The sequence below is a fragment of the Pinus tabuliformis genome, chromosome 1_2, assembly GCF_031772625.1.
Source record: "Pinus tabuliformis cultivar Carrire ecotype Pingquan chromosome 1_2, CPIR1, whole genome shotgun sequence".
In the NCBI taxonomy this organism is placed as follows: domain Eukaryota; kingdom Viridiplantae; phylum Streptophyta; class Pinopsida; order Pinales; family Pinaceae; genus Pinus; species Pinus tabuliformis.
The window spans coordinates 35,509,984-35,528,960 of record NC_142298.1 but is presented as its reverse complement, the minus strand read 5'-3'; the positions used below and the strand labels follow the sequence as shown (position 1 = coordinate 35,528,960).

General features: G+C 38.0%; 1 protein-coding gene across 1 annotated transcript in view; it reads right to left on the bottom strand.

The window, feature by feature from the left end:
• Positions 1 to 5,025: 5,025 nt before the first annotated feature.
• LOC149204281 (histone-lysine N-methyltransferase ASHH2-like) overlaps positions 5,026 to 18,977 on the bottom strand; it is a 276,549-nt gene continuing 262,597 nt past the window's right edge. Inside the window, exon 15 of the mRNA XM_089394677.1 lies at positions 5,026 to 6,917. Within this exon, the coding sequence (XP_089250803.1) occupies positions 5,322 to 6,917 (1,596 nt within the window). The 3' untranslated portion in view covers positions 5,026 to 5,321. The remainder of the gene's footprint in view (positions 6,918 to 18,977) is intronic.

Genomic DNA, 18,977 nt, shown 5'->3' with positions numbered 1-18,977 from the left:
AGAAAGGATGTCCACAAAAATGTTATACAGAAAATGATGAGGGGTATGATTTTACTAAGTGAGGTATAAATTTGCCCTGTTTTTTTTTTTATGCATGGATGTAACACCAGTACAATTTTCATGGCTATTACTATGTAGGGGAAAAAGTAGTGATATAAGTTTGATAACAAATAATATTGTACAAGATACAAAATCATTCAAAACAAAACATGTGTAACCATATACATATCAATTACAATAACACAAGCGTAAAGGTTAACGTATTTTCATTCTCTGCCTCGTGGTGAACTTTAAAATATAGAGTATAGGAAGGAAAACATAGTATTGAAAGAGAAAGAATAGGGTAGATATTGACGAATTAGTTGTTATAGGCTACATGAATAAATTAATATTCAGACATATTGAGCAAGTAGTTATATGCTAATAAACCAACAAGTTCTAAAATGTGTTTAATTGCTTAAGGTTAGAATTAAGCACATAATAGAAAAAGAATGTTTAAAGGAAGCATAATAACTAAGTATAGTGTTCGAAGTAAGATACAAAAATTGCATGTAAGAAGGAGGTGTACTATTGTTTGACTTGGGGAAGCGATACAGTGGAGGAAAATTAGAAGATGGGAGCTTAAAATTAGGAATGGAGGATACAAATATTCTTATGAAAAAATTATCTAAGAGACATTTTGACCCTAGAAACAAAGAGCATGCAGTGCATTCACAAGATACATGTTGTTGTAATGTATATAAACATGAATAGAAGTGGATTAAAAAAGGGTTTAAGAACCATTAGTCGACAAATACGGTGTAGATAAATATACCAAGTACGAAATAAAAAATAGTTTTCTTGAGCATATTTATATTCATATTGGTACAACTAAAAACTACTATCAAGAAAATAGATGCTAATAGCATAAATAAAGAACATGTATTCTAAATATTATACCTTTATGGTTGAGAATCAAACTACCAAGGTATTCTAAACATGGTTATTTTGTACGCCTCATAATATTTGGGGAAGAATTTCTAATCTGATACCAAGGAAATAGATAGATTAATTGGTGACCTCCTCGAGTGAGGAACTTTAGAACTCTTTCCATTCAAGATTAGAAAAATAAATAAAAAAATTATTAGTTCAGATATATGATTACCATTAATAATGAGAGAACAGAGTGTGAAAAAAAAAGTTGTATAAGAAAATCCTTGAAAGGAAATTACAATGGACTTGAAAAGGGATAATACATTCAAAAAATGGTTGATGAGGGGATACCTAATGGAAATTGTAGATAGTCATATATGTGTAGAATTATATATATATATATATATATATATATATATATATATATATATATGTGTGTGTGTGTGTGTGTGACAAAATAGAATATCGTTGTAAATGGTGATTGGCAAAAAAAAATCATCAAACACGAAAATAAAAAAGTGCGTGGAAAAATTCGAGAATGCTAAGACAAAACTAATAGTAATAGTGGCAATCTAACTACTCAAGAAATTAGAAAAGCATGAAGGCACTCAGAAATAATGTTGAAAAGAGGCAAAAATCAAAGCCTTACACAAATGTATAAGAGTAAAATGGATCAAAGCTAAAATAAAGCATGAAACATGTAATCCCTCAAGTGGAATTGCAAGACCCTAACGAGCGCAAAAATAATCCTTGATTGGTATTATAAGAATCAAATGGTCTCAAAATGATATGGGATTAGAGGTCAATATTGTAGTTTTGTTAGAAACTTCACAAAATTAGTTTTTATTCAACAAAATTATATATATATGAGAGAGAGAAAATGTTTGGAATTGATGAAAACAATTATCTTAGCATACTCTGTATCAAGACAACTAGTGTATATCGAAATGTAAAAGGAAAAGAATCCATGGTTGTATCCAAGAGAAAGACGTACAACATTTTCATAAATAACCTCCAATGCTCACCAAACTGAAATAACTCAAAAGAATGAGCAAAAGAAAGGTGTATTGTAGGCACCTAAGGTTATATTTTTTATTTTCCCATGAAAGTACCCCTTAATTATTTATGTAGTATTATGAAATTCCTCATACTTTTGTGCCTTTATGGAAAGGTATGAAAACAAGTGGTAGTACCATAAGAATGGACTTGAATAAGTCCACATTGGAATAAAATTGATAAAATATAACAGCCATGAAAAGGGGAGGAGATAGTAGGATTTACTACACCTTATTATGCATGACAGATGTGTATTTGATACGATGGTATCAAAATAACAATTATAAAATAGTATGACATAAGCATCCCATTAACTATTATTATCTTTGTTTATTATCTTTGTGTAAGTAATATCAAAGAACAAGTGGCAATTCCATGTCAATTGGCATAACAGTGACTAAATGTACAAAAAAAGAGGACTTGTGGTATTTATTGTGATGTTATGTCGATGATGCTAATATTGTTGGGTACATGTGGATAGTTTTGTTGGGTACAGGTGGAATGAATGATTGTAAATAGGGAGCACATGTTTAGCATGTATGAAAGCATGCTAGGGAAGGACCACATAATTAAGATATGAGTATGTGTGCTTTAGAATTGAGCCATCACTCAAAATAAAGTAAAGTGAAAGAACTTATACTGAAGAGACATATGTAGGAATGAAAGAAGGAATGCATGGCGCATTTCATTTGTCTTAAGAAAATATGGAAGGACAATGTTTTGTAAAGGGGGGAAGATGTAACACCCATGACTCTGCTTTTTAGACAATTACTATTTTTAGAGTTAATAAATAAATTGCGTGTGTAAATATTTAGGAAAGAACATTAGAGTGTAGAAGACTTCTTGCTAGCTTAGAAAAAGTTGTGGTGGTTAAGTGCACATGATGGACCTTCCCTGAAAGTCTCCTAAAAATCCCTAGGAGAAATTACATTAACATAATGGGAGAGATTATTTTAATCACTTAGTTGGAGAAAAGTACTAAGTGGGGTCCAATAAAGCACCATGGGAGAAAAATGTGTTCTTTAAAGCAAAAGAAAATAATATTAAAAAAAAACTAAAACAAAAGATCTAGGAAAAAGGTTGGTAGAAATTAAAGTAAGACACTGCTAAAAATATTTTTGAAAGAAGAATTTATAAAAAGAAAACCACCTAGGAATGAAAGGGAATTGATTTTGGAGAGCAAGAAGCTCTTAGCTTGAGGGTAACTAGTAGAGAGACAATTTATGGTTAGGAGAAAGGTGCTCATTTCCTTGGTATTTCCTTAGTATTTCCCAAGCAGTGAGTATAATTATGCTCTTATGTATATTGTGTATAATTCACCATTAATGTTGTGTGGAAATTGAGGTTTGAATGCATGTTGTTCCTAGACTCCATTAGCCCTAGATTGAGGACATTAGTCTTATCTCTTATGGCAATCAAATATACTTATAAAATCATTTATTTTTTTATTCAAGGATAAATTAGTACTAATTATAGCAAAATCATATATTTTTCAGTTTTTAATGTCTTGGATGCTAATGTCAGTGCATTTGGGAATATATATTCAAAAAGCAAAAGTGTCATTCCAATCATTAATTAACATTGGCATCTAGGGCTTTTGTTATGTTTTCCAATGAATTAACACTAACATCTAGGGTTTAAGAGATGTTACATCCCTCTCTAACTGCATAAAATGTTGCAATTTAATCATTTGTTTACTTCTATGTTTACACCTCATTTTACAATTTCTTATCATAGTTTCTAGGCTAATTTTGTTGGTGTCATAAACTATTATATCATAATATGATAGTCAAGTGTAATTTCTTGGGTGTATTTGAGAACTTATCTTGAGTCTCTATTGGTTGAACTAAGCATCTAGGAGAATCATTGGAACTATTGAAATCAAAAGAAATTACTCACAAATCCACCTTAGACCTTATATTTCCTATCTTTATCCTTTGGTAAAAAATCCTTGAAGAACCTTTGGGAGTGCACTTAAGTTTATTGGGTTATTTGATCCCTAAAATCTACTAGGTAAGCCTCTCTTATGTTTGAATTGTGTTCATCATTGAAACGAGGGGAGTAGTTACTAAGATGACAATTCTTACACATTGTTGCACTTTATCCATCCAAATGACCTAGCGAAATTTTACACTAGCTGCTAACTTTTACTGCAACAATAACTCAAATCATGAGCCCACAATCCAACACCCCCTCCCCAATCTTTATCACTAAAGAGAGCACTAGCTGCTAAATTTTACTGCAACAATAACTCTGAACCCACAAACCAACACCCCCATCCCCAATCTTTATTACTTGAGAGCGGGCTACATAGTGTGCACATGTAACTGATTAAAAAGACTGCAATCGTCATTGTCATTAATAGTAACCTTAATAGTTATACTGATTAAAAAGACTGCAATCGTCATTGTCATTAGTAGTAACCTTAATAGTTATACAGAGTAGACTTTTCCAATAGTGGATCTTTATTTTCCTCTAGATTTACAACTAAAAAGTTTGTAGATGCTATCAGAAATATTAGGACTAACTCTAATTAAGTAATTTTTAATGCAGGTCGACTAGATGACCACAAAATCAAAAAAAATTAAAATAACCCAAACATCTTCCTTGACCAGTAATGAATCAATGAATAATACTAATTCCAGTAAACAACACAATACTAATTCCAGTAAACAACACTTCTTCGTCGCTTCTTTAGGATTCAAAAGAGAAGCCCGTCACTGAAAAGCGAAAAAAAAAGTTGTTCAAATAATTAATGCTGTAAAAGATAGTAATATGGTTATTTTCTATTAACCCTACGGATTAAAAATGAATTATAATGAGGTGTTATAAACTTCACTATCTTTAAACATCTATGTTGCCAAAATAACCTGTAGAAGCATAAAAGGTATCATAAGTAAAGCGAGAGTTGAAAAATCGTCAGAATATAGATCATATGTTAAACATATACTTGAGAATTTGGGTTTGCGCGGACGACATTACCTAGTGCATATAAATAAAAAGATAAAAAGTAACTGCCTTACCTGACAATGCTGAAAAGAGCTTTCAGAACGCATCTAAATATGAATTATAATATATTCTATTAAAACACCACATACTTACAAAACTAGCAAAATGTTGCTCTATTTGTTATGCTCATTCCCATGTTATGTTTCCAACTCTAATTACCACAAATTCCAACTTAAGGACTACATCAGATATGTGCTATACAAACACAATGATATTTGGCTTGTCATTGATAAACCAAAAAAGGAGATATACTTCGAAGTGAAAGGATATCAAGTTCATACATATGATACTAAGATATACAGCAATAAAAATTTGCTTGCATAACAAATGGCAAAGATCTATCATCAATGGAATGTAGAAAAATTCTTGCTTACAGCCTCGGAGAAATTTGTGGTGTTTACATGCTCCGAATTTTGTTGCAAATTTTGCAAATGAATACTATTTTCATTCGATGGATGATGCGGGCTCTTATGAAAATTAGAAGAAATCCTGTTTTTCCATGTAGCCTTAAACGATGGATGTTTTTTCTGAGGGAAACCATCCTTAAATTTTCTATCGAAGGGCCCTTTGTAGTTCGAGAACCTTGGGTAATTAAACCTCTGTTGTTTCCCTGGCCTCTTGCCTGGCTTCCCTGTTTGGCCATGGCCCACCTTGTTTCGTCCTCTTAATGGCCAATTGCTACTGCATGGAGTTTCTGTTGATCTTGATGGGGACAATCCTGGTACAGGTGGCTCTGGCTCGATGTAATCTGGATTATCAGATGCACACTGCCTAACAGCCTGTCCCGGATGCATTTGGAAAGGCGGTTGTCTCACATTCTGCAATGGGCGAGCAGCTGACGGCATTGGTAAGGGGATGTTAAAGGGTTGCAATTGGTGCTGTGGATTTCGGGGAAAGCATCCCATAACAGGTTGCCTTGGACAAGGGCGCATATTTGGGATCACAGTCGACGAAATTGGATTGTTACCGGATGGGCAATGTGGTCTATGAGTTGACAAAGGCTGAGACATGCCATCAAGTAATGGAGTGGGCAATCTCGGCGGATTCGCCAAGAGGGGCATAGGTATACCATATGAAAGTGGCCAATGCGGTACCATATTGCCTTGGCACTTCATTGGATATCCAAAAACAGTCTTCATGTGAGGCGCCAGCATCTGGGGTTGTGTAGCAGGCATGTCTGTTGAGCATGGTACAGTACCGATGGAACTAACACATGAATCTACGCGTCCAGGCATTTGCGTCGTTTGTTGAATGGGAAACGGCAAAGACTGCTCTTTTCCAGATGTCCCCGGCCCATTTGACATACACATGTTTGCAGAAGGTGGACAAGAAGATACGGCAAACTGAACAGAAGTACCTGGACAATCAATATTGATCACATGATTTTGTTCAGAAGACCATTTACCACCAGAAGTGGATACATCCTGATCTGTTTCGGCATTATTCTCTTTATCACATTGAAAGATGACAGAACCAGAATCCTTCCCATTTTCTACATTGGTTTCTCCGCATTTCAAGTTTGTTTGAGACGAACTATCTCGTGTAATGAGCCCTGTTGGTTGATCCCAGCGGCTCTTCCTCTTTCGGTCTTTTGTCCCTCTCTTCCATCCATCCAGAGCATTTGTTCTGTTCAATTTCTCACTGCCATCCTGACTAGGGAAACTTTCATGAGTACCATGGCTAACCTCATACTGATCTGGCACAGAAAAAAGACTACCTGCGACAATATCTTCCTCCACTGGTGTCCAATTGACGCAATCTATTGCGTCTGTTTGTCTTGGAACCATTTTTGATTGCTTGTCTGAGAACCTACAATTACTCATTCCATAATCATTGGATATCAATCCATCTGTATTCAAATTCAATCCTTCCTTACTTTCGGCATCTTTCTTAATGTGAGGAATCCAGTTATCTAGAAGTCTTTGAGCTATCTGTTGAACCTGCAATTTGTTGGTCCATCCTTTAGTATAAGAAGTAGAACAATACCACTCACGCTAATTTTACCCCTCTTTAAAATAATATGAATTGTGGCAGTTACCGATTCACCCTGTGCCTATATATATATATATATAAATTGTGTTGCAAGCCAAACTGCAAATGCGATTTAGCGATTTAGCCATTTGAGTAGTAGACTAAATCAATATGATTCTAACTAAACAAAAGTATCAAAAATTACAACAGAATAGTGATACAATCCACCTGAATAAACAGAAAAGATACTGAAAACAGTGCAAGTAACAAATTTCATAGGAAAGCCACTTTAAACTAATAAAAAATAATAATTATAATAATAGGAGGATATAGAAAAGGCACAATGCAAACAAAAGTACAAGGCCAGAAACACGTATTCTAATATCAATTTATCTCTTAATTTACTAATCTCCTAAATGTAAATATAATCGCACTTACCTTGCACATTTAAATTTTAGACCATTTTAAAAATTCTCTACAAATGCTGAAAACTTACATGCACGATAGGTAGAACCTGCAACCTATGCAGAAGCTTTAAAAATTTAAAGGATCAGTTCAATTAAAAACTTATGTAGCCCAAGTTATAACATAAATATTAAACATATTACGAGCAACTTTTAATGTTTATAGAAATATTAAAAGATTAGAACTTTCATGTTTACAAACTTTCTGCTTAAAATAAACGGATTAAAATGCAATTTTAACTAAACCATATTTGACATCTCCAAGTCTGCGGTGGCAGGTCCATACGGACAAAAATAATTGACAGAACATACGCACACCGAAAAAAAGGAACATAAATACTAAACATATTAAAAGCACTTTTTAATGTCTCAAAATTGAAAAAATATTAAAAAATTGGAACTTTAATACGCAGAAACTTTCCTCAAATAAATGTATCGAATTGCTTAAAAAAATTCATAAAATAAGGTTTAGTTGAACTATCAAAAATAACCATGAATGCAATTTCAACTAATCTATAGACTCGAGGTGACGGGTCCATGCAATGAAAATTAATTTGATAGAACTCTGGTATAATAGCTAGGCATAACAAACAAAAAAACACTACAGAAATAACGCATTGTTTAGATGTTAAAAGAACATGCTTTTTTATTTTTCTACACAAATAATTTATAAGCCTTCTGTCAATTGCGTTTGCAAAGGAACAACACCAGCAAGGTGACATATTTAATGTAATTAAAATATAAATTACCACTAGTGACCAAAGATGACCAATCTGACTACAGAACATACAAGTATGGATAATGAGAATACCTAATGTATATGCAACAAAAAGAAATAGTACGGGTAAAGTATACTAGAGATGCAATAAATCAAGCTGTAGAAGAAAGACTAGTAAAAGTAAACACAAATGAGTAGAAAAGGTAAATGACCTCAAAAGAAAGGGCACACAGATAGAGGACCTAACAGTTACGGGCAACACAAGTTTGTGAACTACAGTGTCAACCAAAAGATATCTTAACATCAAAGGCTGGGAAAAGTCAGTGATCAGATTTGCACTGACAGCTGGCCGAAGACTTTACGGCCTACATTACCTGATCGATCTCATAGTGGTTACCTTTACCACAAGACCTCCTGAGGCATGAACTATCTACAGGCTGAAACTAGAAAAGGATGAGTTTGGGCTGGCAATACGAGAAGGTCTATGGCCAAGGGCTTTCTGACAATAATGATGCAGGACCAGTTCAAGACATCTCCAGTCCCGTAGTATATAAAACTCCTGAAGGAGACATGCAATGCACTAAAGATCATACCGTCTGGAAATTAGATGTTCCTCAGACTTGGGTTCCGAATTACAAAGTCTGCACAGTGGGACGCTCCCCTGAAAGTGATTATTTATCTCCCCATATGGAGTTGATGGAAACAAAACGAAAGCTATGCCCATGCGATCCTAGAGCAAGAGCAGCGGAATCCAACATACTTGGGATTGTGGATGAGGCTATTTTGAAAATGCAAGTAAACTAATGGAGAAATTTTAGTGTAGAAGGCTTAGATATTCCATGTCACTTTCAAATAGGTTTTGCAGATCTCCTAGCTAATACCTGTACATTCGATTAACATCCCTCCAGGAGAGATTAGGACTGTTAATACAAAACTCTAGAGTGGGGGACCACCTTCATGTCAAGATTTAACTATTGGAGAAACGAAATGCCTCTTGTGTGCATATAGATCCAAAGCTTTGGCTACCAAACTGAAATGAGATAGAAATGAATACTTGATGAATCAAAACCATGCACTGGATCCTATACGTCATGATCCAAATATTGAAAATCATTACTGAATTCAGCTACTATGACTAGTGCAAAACCATTTGCTTGACATGACCATGTTTGGACAACATGGTCACCTTGCTGGCCAATATCTTATCATTTCCATTCATAAAGGAATAAATTGTGAAAAATACAGCTAAAATATAGTAGATATTTGACGGGAGGGATTGATGTGGGATACAACAGGTTTATAGGTATTGGGGGTTATAAAAAGGGATATATAGCAATGTTATTAGAACCAAACTAGTAGACCCCCTGAACTGGGAACCGGACCAAACCCGGTAGAAAAACAAACAGTCCACCAAAAAATACATAGAAACTGTTAGGCATCACCATGGCAAAGACAAGAGTGTGAAGGATAAGCCTTGAATGCATTATTATTCACAATGATAAATATTTATAATACATTGGAGTGACCCTTGGTTTCATATTTCAAGTGGTCTCTTGGACTCCCTTTGACTGTTCAGCTTCCACACCAACCCTTAGAGGATTAGGTGTCCAATATTCCCCCCTTAATCCGAAGGGGTATGTATGAGTCCAAGAAGAGAGCTGTAATACAAAATGTGCAAAAATATGCATGGCAGCACTAGGCTGAATGTGCTCTCTGAAATGTTGGCATAAGGTGGTGGTTTAAGGGTGACCACCAACACTAGAACGCTTAGTGCAGTTTCCGGAACTCTTCCAAATCTGGCAAGACGCTGAAGTCTTCTGCTAGAGGAAGTGCTCCTAATGCTTTGAAGAGGGAGACCTTCAACCTGGAAAAGGGGGGTCTGCAACCTGCGTAAAAAAGGGAGAACCTCAACCTGAAAAGGGAGGTCTCAACCTACGGTGGTTTAAAGATGAACACCAACTCTGGAATGTTAATGCAATCCCTGGAACTCTTCCAGAACTGGCAAGAAGTTGAAGTCTTCTGCTAGAAGAAGTGTCCCCAATTCTTTGAAGAGGGAGAAGCTCAACCTGAAAAGGGAGGTCTCAACTCCACATTGATGGTTTAAGGTTGACCACCAACCAAAGGCATGCTCAGGGGCATCTCTATCTCTGGCTACAACTTTGAATCTGGCATTGTGGCTCAGGCTCGCTTGATGTGGCTTTGAAGCTTGTGGATGAAAATCACTTCCCCCTGTCAGATACAAGGTGAAAAGATGGATATGTTAAAATTGGCAACTAGGGCCAAATTCCATATGGGTCACCTCATTTATGTCAGCGGATATTTTTCTTGGATTCCTCTCTCTGAGAGGTGTAGGATTGACCTAACGATCGTCCAATTCTGAGATGTATTCATGGAGATATGAATTTATTTGTATTCTTGACAATTTGTCAAGGTCGGCCAGCAAGCAAAACGGCCATTTTCACCCCCAGCTTATCCTCAACATTGCATATAAAAGGAGACCTTATGGCATAATTTCACTCATCTCATCTCTCACATCCTTCTCTCTCTCTCCTCTTGACTACGGATTGGGTTAGGCTACCTCTCCTTGGCAGGTCGCATTTCTAAACAGTGGTTTTGACCACACTTTGACCAGCATTGACTATCAAAGCGCTGACCGCAGGTTTGACCAAGCGTTGACAGAAGTTTGACTAAATTTTTGGACTGTTTTTGGTTGACTCTTCTTGTTGTTGGAGGCCGAGTTGACTGAGCGTTGACTAGAGGTCAAATCTGACCTATTTGACCAGCTTTGACTTCATTGGTTAGGGTTTTGCAGTTGTTGTCATAAAATTACAAAATTGTATATATGTACTATCTCTCCCTGCGAAACTATTGAAGAATCTAAGAAGAATTGATCAAGGGTTTCCCCACATTGGGGTTTGTCCCTGGTTGGTGCCACATCTTGTGTCCTCGTCTTGGCTTGTCCTCTAGTGTTTATATTTATGTTGTATCAACATTTTACTATCATGTTGTACAGTGATGTGTGGTTTGAAGGTAAGTCACTTGGGTGAAGCCTGGGAAACCGCAGTTCAATTCTCATTGAGTACACTGACCTGTTGTGGTGGAAGCTAAAGGGGCGGATTCCCCAATCCCGTCTTGGTGGCACATGAGTCTGCTCTCGCTAAAATCATAAGATCTTAGTATACCCGACTTGCAAGTGGTTGGATATACTCCTGGTGTTATAGAGGTAGCTACGAGGATTGATCTTGGGTCTCCCATAGATTAGGACTGGCAGTTACTGATTCACCATGTGGTTAAAAAAACATTTTACTATCATGCTAATGTGATTGCTATTCTGGAAATTGATATTGGGCTAATAAGTAAATTTGAAGTAAATTACTCTTAAGCATAGAACATACCAAAATTAACATGGTATAAGAGTTGAGGTGAAGACAAAGCCCAAGCAAGAGTGAAAAAGCAATCACCAATGATAGTTGGAAACGATAAAAGGCTCAATGGGTTCCTCATCCCACTTCCTGGTCGAAGACGAGCCCTATGAGAAGTCAGACTATCACGGATGGAAGATGTCTCTTGATCTAACATTGGAAGAACAAGAAGTGTTGGACTATGTGAAGGGTAAAATCTCGGAGCCTCCATCAAATGCATCGGCTACTACAAACAACAAGTACACTAAGGGTGAAGTCAAAGGGAAGCACATTATTAGAGATTCCATTGACAAGCATCTGGTGGCCTACATTTCCGATTTGCACACCTCCAACGAGATCTATGACAGATTGGTAAACATGTTTAAAGTTAGTCATGCAAATCAAGTTTTGTTCCTCAAAAATAAGTTGAAAGATATTAAGAAGGGCAAGGACAACGATATTCAATCCTACTTCTTAAGGATCACTAAGATCAAGAATGATCTTCTATCAATTGGAGAAGTCATTCCTGACAGGGAACTAACTATCACTACCCTTAGAGGGCTCCCATCAGAATGGTATATATTTATAACCACTCTTCTTAATAATGATCGAATTTCGGGGTTTGAAGAATTGATGTCGAGATGCATTCAAGAAGAGACAAGGATGGTAGAGAAAAAAATGCCTTCAAATAGAGGCAGCCCCACTGCTTTCTCCTCTCATGCCGAAATGAGAAATAATTATGGATCTAAAGGTCATTTCAAAGGAAAGACCGGATCAAAAGGTCGAAGGAATTGAAGATGCTTTGTTTGCAATAAATTTGGCCACTACGCGAGGGAGTGTCCAAATAGAAAGGAGACATCACATGATGATGATCACAATCACTCCAAGGACAACTTCAACAACAACAATCAAAGGAATGGTAGGTTCAATGGCAAAGGAAAGAGGAATGCAGAAAATCATGGAAATAGTCAACCCTCCAAGAAAGCAAGGAACTTCAGGTATGAAGAATCAAATGTTGTTAACGGTAAGCAAGATGAGTATCATCTTATATCAACACTCTCCACTACCTCTCCTCTGGACTCGTTGGGAAATTGGCTTATTGATAATGGTGCCTCAAGGCACTTCACTAGTTACAAGGAAGCTCTCTCTAATTTGATAGAGAAGGAGACAAACTTGGAGATTATTCTTGGAGACAATGCCACCTATCCCATAAAGGGTGTAGGGAATGCTACCCTCCAATTAAATCAGGGTAACACAATCCACCTGCAAGAAGTCCTATATGTACCAGATCTCAAGAAGAACCTAGTGTCCATTTCGGCAGTGGAAGACAAAGACTACAAGGTGGCATTCATCCATGGAAAGGTACATTTTTGGAAAAAGAATTTTAAAGACGCTTTTACTATTGGGTTCCGGGTTGATTGTTTATATCAAGTTGGAGGAAGTCCATTGGGGTCATCTCTTGCGACACATCTCTAAAATTTGAGTTATGGCACCAAAGGTTTGCCCACCTCCATTATAAGGCTCTACCCATTGTATGACAAATGGTGACAAGGATGCCGAGTTCAAAGTAGAGCATGAAGGTGTATGTCTGGGATGTGTCGAAGGAAAACATAAAAGGGGACCATTCCCCTCAAGTAATAGCAAGACTTCAGATATATTGCAGTTGGTCCACTCCGACATATCCGGTATGATGCCCGTAAACTCTTTGGGAGAATATCTATATTATCCCACTTTTACAGATGATTATTCTCACAAGACTTGGATCTACTTCTTGAAAAAGAAGGATGAAGTGTTCACCTAGTTCTGTCACTTCAAATCCTTGATCGAAAATCAAACTGAGAAGAGAATCAAGATATTAAGTGTTGATAATGGGACCGAGTATGAATCCAATGAGTTCCATGACTTTTGCAAAGAAGCTGGCATTAAGTGGGAGACCGCAACACCATACACTCCTGAACATAATGGTGTGGTTGAAAGGAAGAATCATGCGATTATGGAAGTTGTTCGTGCCATGCTCCATGATCAAAGGCTTCCATGATCAAGCAATGCTCTATCCTGAGAAACCCCCCTGAATGCATCTTTCTTCACCTGTGAGATTTCACCATCCATGTGAGGAGGGAATTTGTGAGAAGGTCCACCATTCAGCCACTCATGGCTATAGTATTTTGGGTTCAATGAGTGAGCCAAACAATGTAAAGGTGTGCAATTCTTGTCCCACCTGCTGACAAGAATATCCTGTATAGTGGTGAATAAGGCCTCTGGTGGTGTCTCATACTTACGGCACTCACTCTGGAAAATAATGCTCCTCACTGACTCAATCATGGAATCCCATCCCTCATAAGCCTCTCCTAGGATGGGTTGGTCTGTATCTGCAAATCGAAGCAAAGAAATGATAAGGTCCATGATCTGAATAAGTAGATCTACCATCTCCCATCAAGCATCATCTAGGATTGTGCCCTTCACTCGTTTAAAGGCTACTTGATCTGTCTTTTTCCAAAAAGACCAAAACTCTGAAATAACCATGGCCCCAAGAGTGGTCTTGACCTCCCTCAACCTCTTCAACATGATGAATGAAGAGGCAAACCGTCTATACGCAATCTTCAACAATCATAGATTATTGTACTCCTTGTACATAGTGAGGGCATTTGTATGATTTTGTACAAAGTTACAGATATGTTGTGCATCTTCAATAATGTTACCAATCCAAGGCACATCAGAAGCAATGGATTTCAGTGCTAAGTTCAATGAATGTACAATGCAAGGTGTCCAAAACACTTGTGGATGTTAGCTTCCACAATCATGCCAGCAGCGTTGCAAACAGGTGCATTATCTCTAATGATTTGCACACAAGAATCCTTCAATAACTTTAATAAACAACTCACCCATATATTGTGCATCCTTGTATTCTCCAAGTGTACCCACTGCTTTCAAGAAAACTGGACCATTCAAGGAAGACACCATGAAGTTGATGAGTGGGTGTCATGATGGATCTGTCCATCCATAAAAAACAATATTAACCCCAGATGTTGGCCATGATGCTTTAATAGGCTCAAGCTTTTTTTGCACCTCTTTTTTTGCCTTCGTCAACAATGGGGTTCTAAGCTTCTCTGAACCAGGAGGCACGTACCGTAATGGAGCCACTTGAGTTAGAGCTCAGCACATCTCAATAAATAGAGGTGAGCGTGCAACATTAAAGGATATGAAGTTTTGATAGAAAAAAGGGCAATGGTGAGATCAAGCTCTTCTTGTTTCTCCTTTCGAAAAACCTTGTCCATTGGAGCAAGTGAAATTGCCTTTCTTTTTACCACTTGTTCCCCACTAAAACTCTCAAATGGGAATTTGTTGTTGCCTTTCCTCAAAAATGCAAGGGGGTCATCATTCTTGGTTTTTTTAAATTTTGCAACCACATTTGCCATAGCAACATTGGACTCTCTTTCCATTTCTTTTCTCTTTTGTAAAGGCACTTTTGTACAAGCTCCAACTCCACAACCTGGTAAAGCCAACAAATGGCCTTTCACACAGAAATATGTGCTCGTGAAAGTATTTGTGGCGAAAGTTGTATCTCCAATTCACATTGCCTCCTCCCTTCACCTTATTGCTTGGCCCTTGCTCTCTTGTGACATATTTCCACAAAGGATATTTATCAATGTTACATTGACGAGGAAGTCTTCCCTCAACATTACTTGTAATAGAGGGATTACTTGCAGCAGACCCTGATGATATTGGGGGAGGAGGGACATCTCCAATGGGGACATTCTTCCCCTTCCTTTTCCCCTTCCCTACTGCCCTTGATTGAGTCATGAATGTTGTAAAAAAATAAAACAAAAATGCACAAATTTGTAAAATAAATGCATATACAAACTGTTGTAATAAAAATGCAAAAAAATAGAGAGGAAATGCACTTACCTATTCCAATGAAGATATGGCTCTTAACAACGCTGACAATCTTCCTATTCCAAGGAAGGATAAAGAAGTTGACACTAGGAAACCAGATGAAAAAGAAGATGAAATGATGTCAGATGTTGAAGAACCTATGGATCCTATTGATCCTCCTCCTCAAGAGCCCTCCTCCTCTAGTAAGAGGCCCTCATGGCTTAGGAGGACTCTTGAAGATGCCGAGAGACATTGCACCCAGAGGGACTTTCTGTGAAAGCAAGAAGTCATCCAAGTATCAGGGATACTTGACCATTATGAGCACCAACATTCAAAACGAGCCTTCATCATTCGAAGAAGTCGTGAAGCATCAAGTATGGAAAGATGCTATGAATGAAGAATGTGAGTCCATCATGAAGAATGATGTCTAGGATGTGGTTTAGGGAGTCCATAATGAAAAATGATGTCTAGGATGTGGTCCCCAGACCCCAGGACAAATCATTTGTCACCTCGAAATGGCTTTACAAAACCAAGCATGGCGCTGATGGGAGTGCTAAAAAGTACAAGCCCTGCTTTGTTGCTCAAGGCTTCTCTCAAACGGAAGGTGTGGATTACGATGAGATATTTGCACCTATTGCCCGATATACCACCATCCACTTGATCATAGCCCTTGCTGCTTTGCAAGGATGGAACCTACATCAGATGGATGTCAACACTGCTTTCTTGCATGGTTCGATGAAAGAGGAAGTCTATGTGGAACAACCCGAGGGGTTTGAGATTCATAATCGGGAATCTCATGTATGCAGGTTGAAGAAAGCTCTCTATGAGCTGAAGCAAGCACCCCGAGCTTAGTATGAGAGGATCGATAGCTATTTGATGAAGTTGGGATTCATTAGGAGTGAAGTCGATCCGAACCTTTACTTTAAGGTTGAAGATGATAAGCCTCTCATACTAGTGTTGAATGTGGATGACCTCTTTCTGACAGCTGCAGACCCTCTCATTCACAAGGGATTTGGCTTCCGAATTTGAGATGGACCTAGGACTGATGCACTACTTCCTAGGGTTGGAGGTCTGGCAAAAGCCAGGAGAAATTTTCCTATCTCAAGGAAAATACTTGGTGAAGATATTGGAAAGATTTGGGATGGTGTACTGCAAGCCCGTGACTACCCCGATGGAGCTTAAATTCAAGAAGTTATGCGGTAGTGTTGCTAGACCTGAATTGGGAAATGCTTCTGAGTATCGTCAACTCATAGGAGCACTGATGTTCTTGGTGAACTCTCGTCTGGATATATGTTTTGCAGTTAACACGTTGACCCAATATATGGTTGAGCCTCATAACTCACATTGGATTGGTGCCAAGAATCTTCTGAGATATCTTCGAGGCACAATCACTCATGGACTGAGATACACTGTCAGAGATGTGAGGCTGCATGGTTATTCCGATGTTGATTGGGCAGGCAGTGTGGTGGATCGCAAGAGCACTTTCGAATGTTGTTTCTTTCTGGGTTCTGCTTCGATATCCTGGATGAGCACGAAGCAAAAGTCGGTGGCTTTGAGCACCGCTATACATTGTTGCGAGTATGGCCTCCTGTGAAGTTGTCTTGTTGAGGAAGCTCTTCATTGAGCTGTTTGGACATACATTGGATACTACCGTGATCCTCTGCAACAACCAGAGTGGGATTTGTTTATCAAAGAATCTCATATTTCATGATCGCTCAAAGCACATCGATATCAGGTACCACTTTATCCGGGATATGGTACAAGAAGGAGCAATAAGGCTCCATATTGGCACTGATGAGCAGGTCACTGACATTCTGACGAAGCCCCTGGGAAAGTTCAAATTCTTGACTTTCCAAGAACGACTAGGAGTGGTGGAGAGACCCTCTTACAAGGGTCTTGTATGATATGTACATTGAGCTTTGGGAGCTTGGGGTACTTCTTGGAGCGATGAGCAACCATAGGGTAAGTGGTTCAGCCTTCCCCTAGTGGTTTGCTATGTACAGGGTGAGTGGTTCAGCCTTCCCCTGTGATACCCCGTAGCGACATGTAAGCAGGATGAGTGGTTCATCCTTCTCCTGCTGAGTCATCCTACCCATGCAGTCTAGGACTCATAGGAAGTACCTCTCATCTGGCCAATGAGTAGGGAAATGAGGATAGGGACAATAGTACTACTGATGGACGAATAGTGTACTATCGTACTCCCTATGCTAGGATGATATTGATCTAGGATCAATTGGAACAAACTTCGGGTCAGTAAGAGTGGTATGAGACTCTCTTTATTTGGAATTGATTTCGGATCAGTAAGAGTGGTATGACACACTCTCTTCATTGGAACTAACTTCGAGTCAGTAAGAGTGGTATGAGACACTCTCTTTTATCTGGCACTCACTTCAGGTCAATAGAGAATGGTATGATACATTCTCGATCACTTCTTCTTCTTCATAATTCAACAGAGCAGAGCAATGCATTGATGGCAGAGATAGTACTGACAGACAGATGGATTAGCAGATGGAGTTCTCCCTAGTAGAGAGGGCGTGTTAAAATTGGCAACTAGGGCGAAACTCCATATGGGTCACCTCATTTATGGCAGCTGATATTTTTCTTGGATTCCTCTCTCTGAAAGGTGTAGGATTGGTCTAACGACCATCCGATTCCGACATGTATTCATAGATATATGAATTTATTTGTATTTCTAACAATTTGTCAAGGTCGGCCAGCAAGCAAAACGGTCATTTTCACCACCAGCTTATCCTCAACATTACATATAAAAGGAGGAGACCTTGTGGCATAATTTCACTCATCTCATCTCTCACATCCTTGTCTCTCTCCTCTTGGTTGGACGCATAAAGGAGCAATATCGCTCTCACATGTTTGGTTGCAAGAAGGGTTTGTGATTAAGGCAGTGTTGACCTAGGTTGACCGAAACTGCAGGGTGTCATTTTGACCAACGTGGACTCGACTATGGATTGGGCTAGGTTGCCTCTCCTTAGCAAGATGCATTTCTGAATAGTTGTTTTGACCACACTTTGACCAACGTTGACTATCAAAGAGCTGACCGCATGTTTGACTAGGCGTTGACTGATGTTTGACTAAATTTTCGGACTGTTCTAGGTTGACTCTTCTTGTTGTTGGAGGCCAAGTTCACTGAGCGTTGACCGGGGTTGACTAGAGGTCAAATTTGACCTATTTGACCATATTTGACTTTGTTGGTTAGGGTTTTGCAGTTGTTGTCATAAAATTACAGAATTGTATATTTGTACTCTCTCTCTATTGAATTATTGAAGAATATAAGAAGAATTGATCAAGGGTTTCCGCACATTGGGGTTTGTCACTAGCTCGTGCCACATCTTGTGTCCTCTTGTCTTGGCTTGTTTTCAACTGTTTATATTTATGTTCTATCTGCATTTTACTATCATGCTGATGTGATTGCTATTCTGGAAATTGATATTGGGCTAATAAGAAAATTTGAAGTAAATTGCTCTTAAGCATAGAACATACCAAAATTAACAAGATAAAACTCAACTGCAAGACTGTTCAATACTCTAGAACAAGGTCTGACATATGATTCAAATA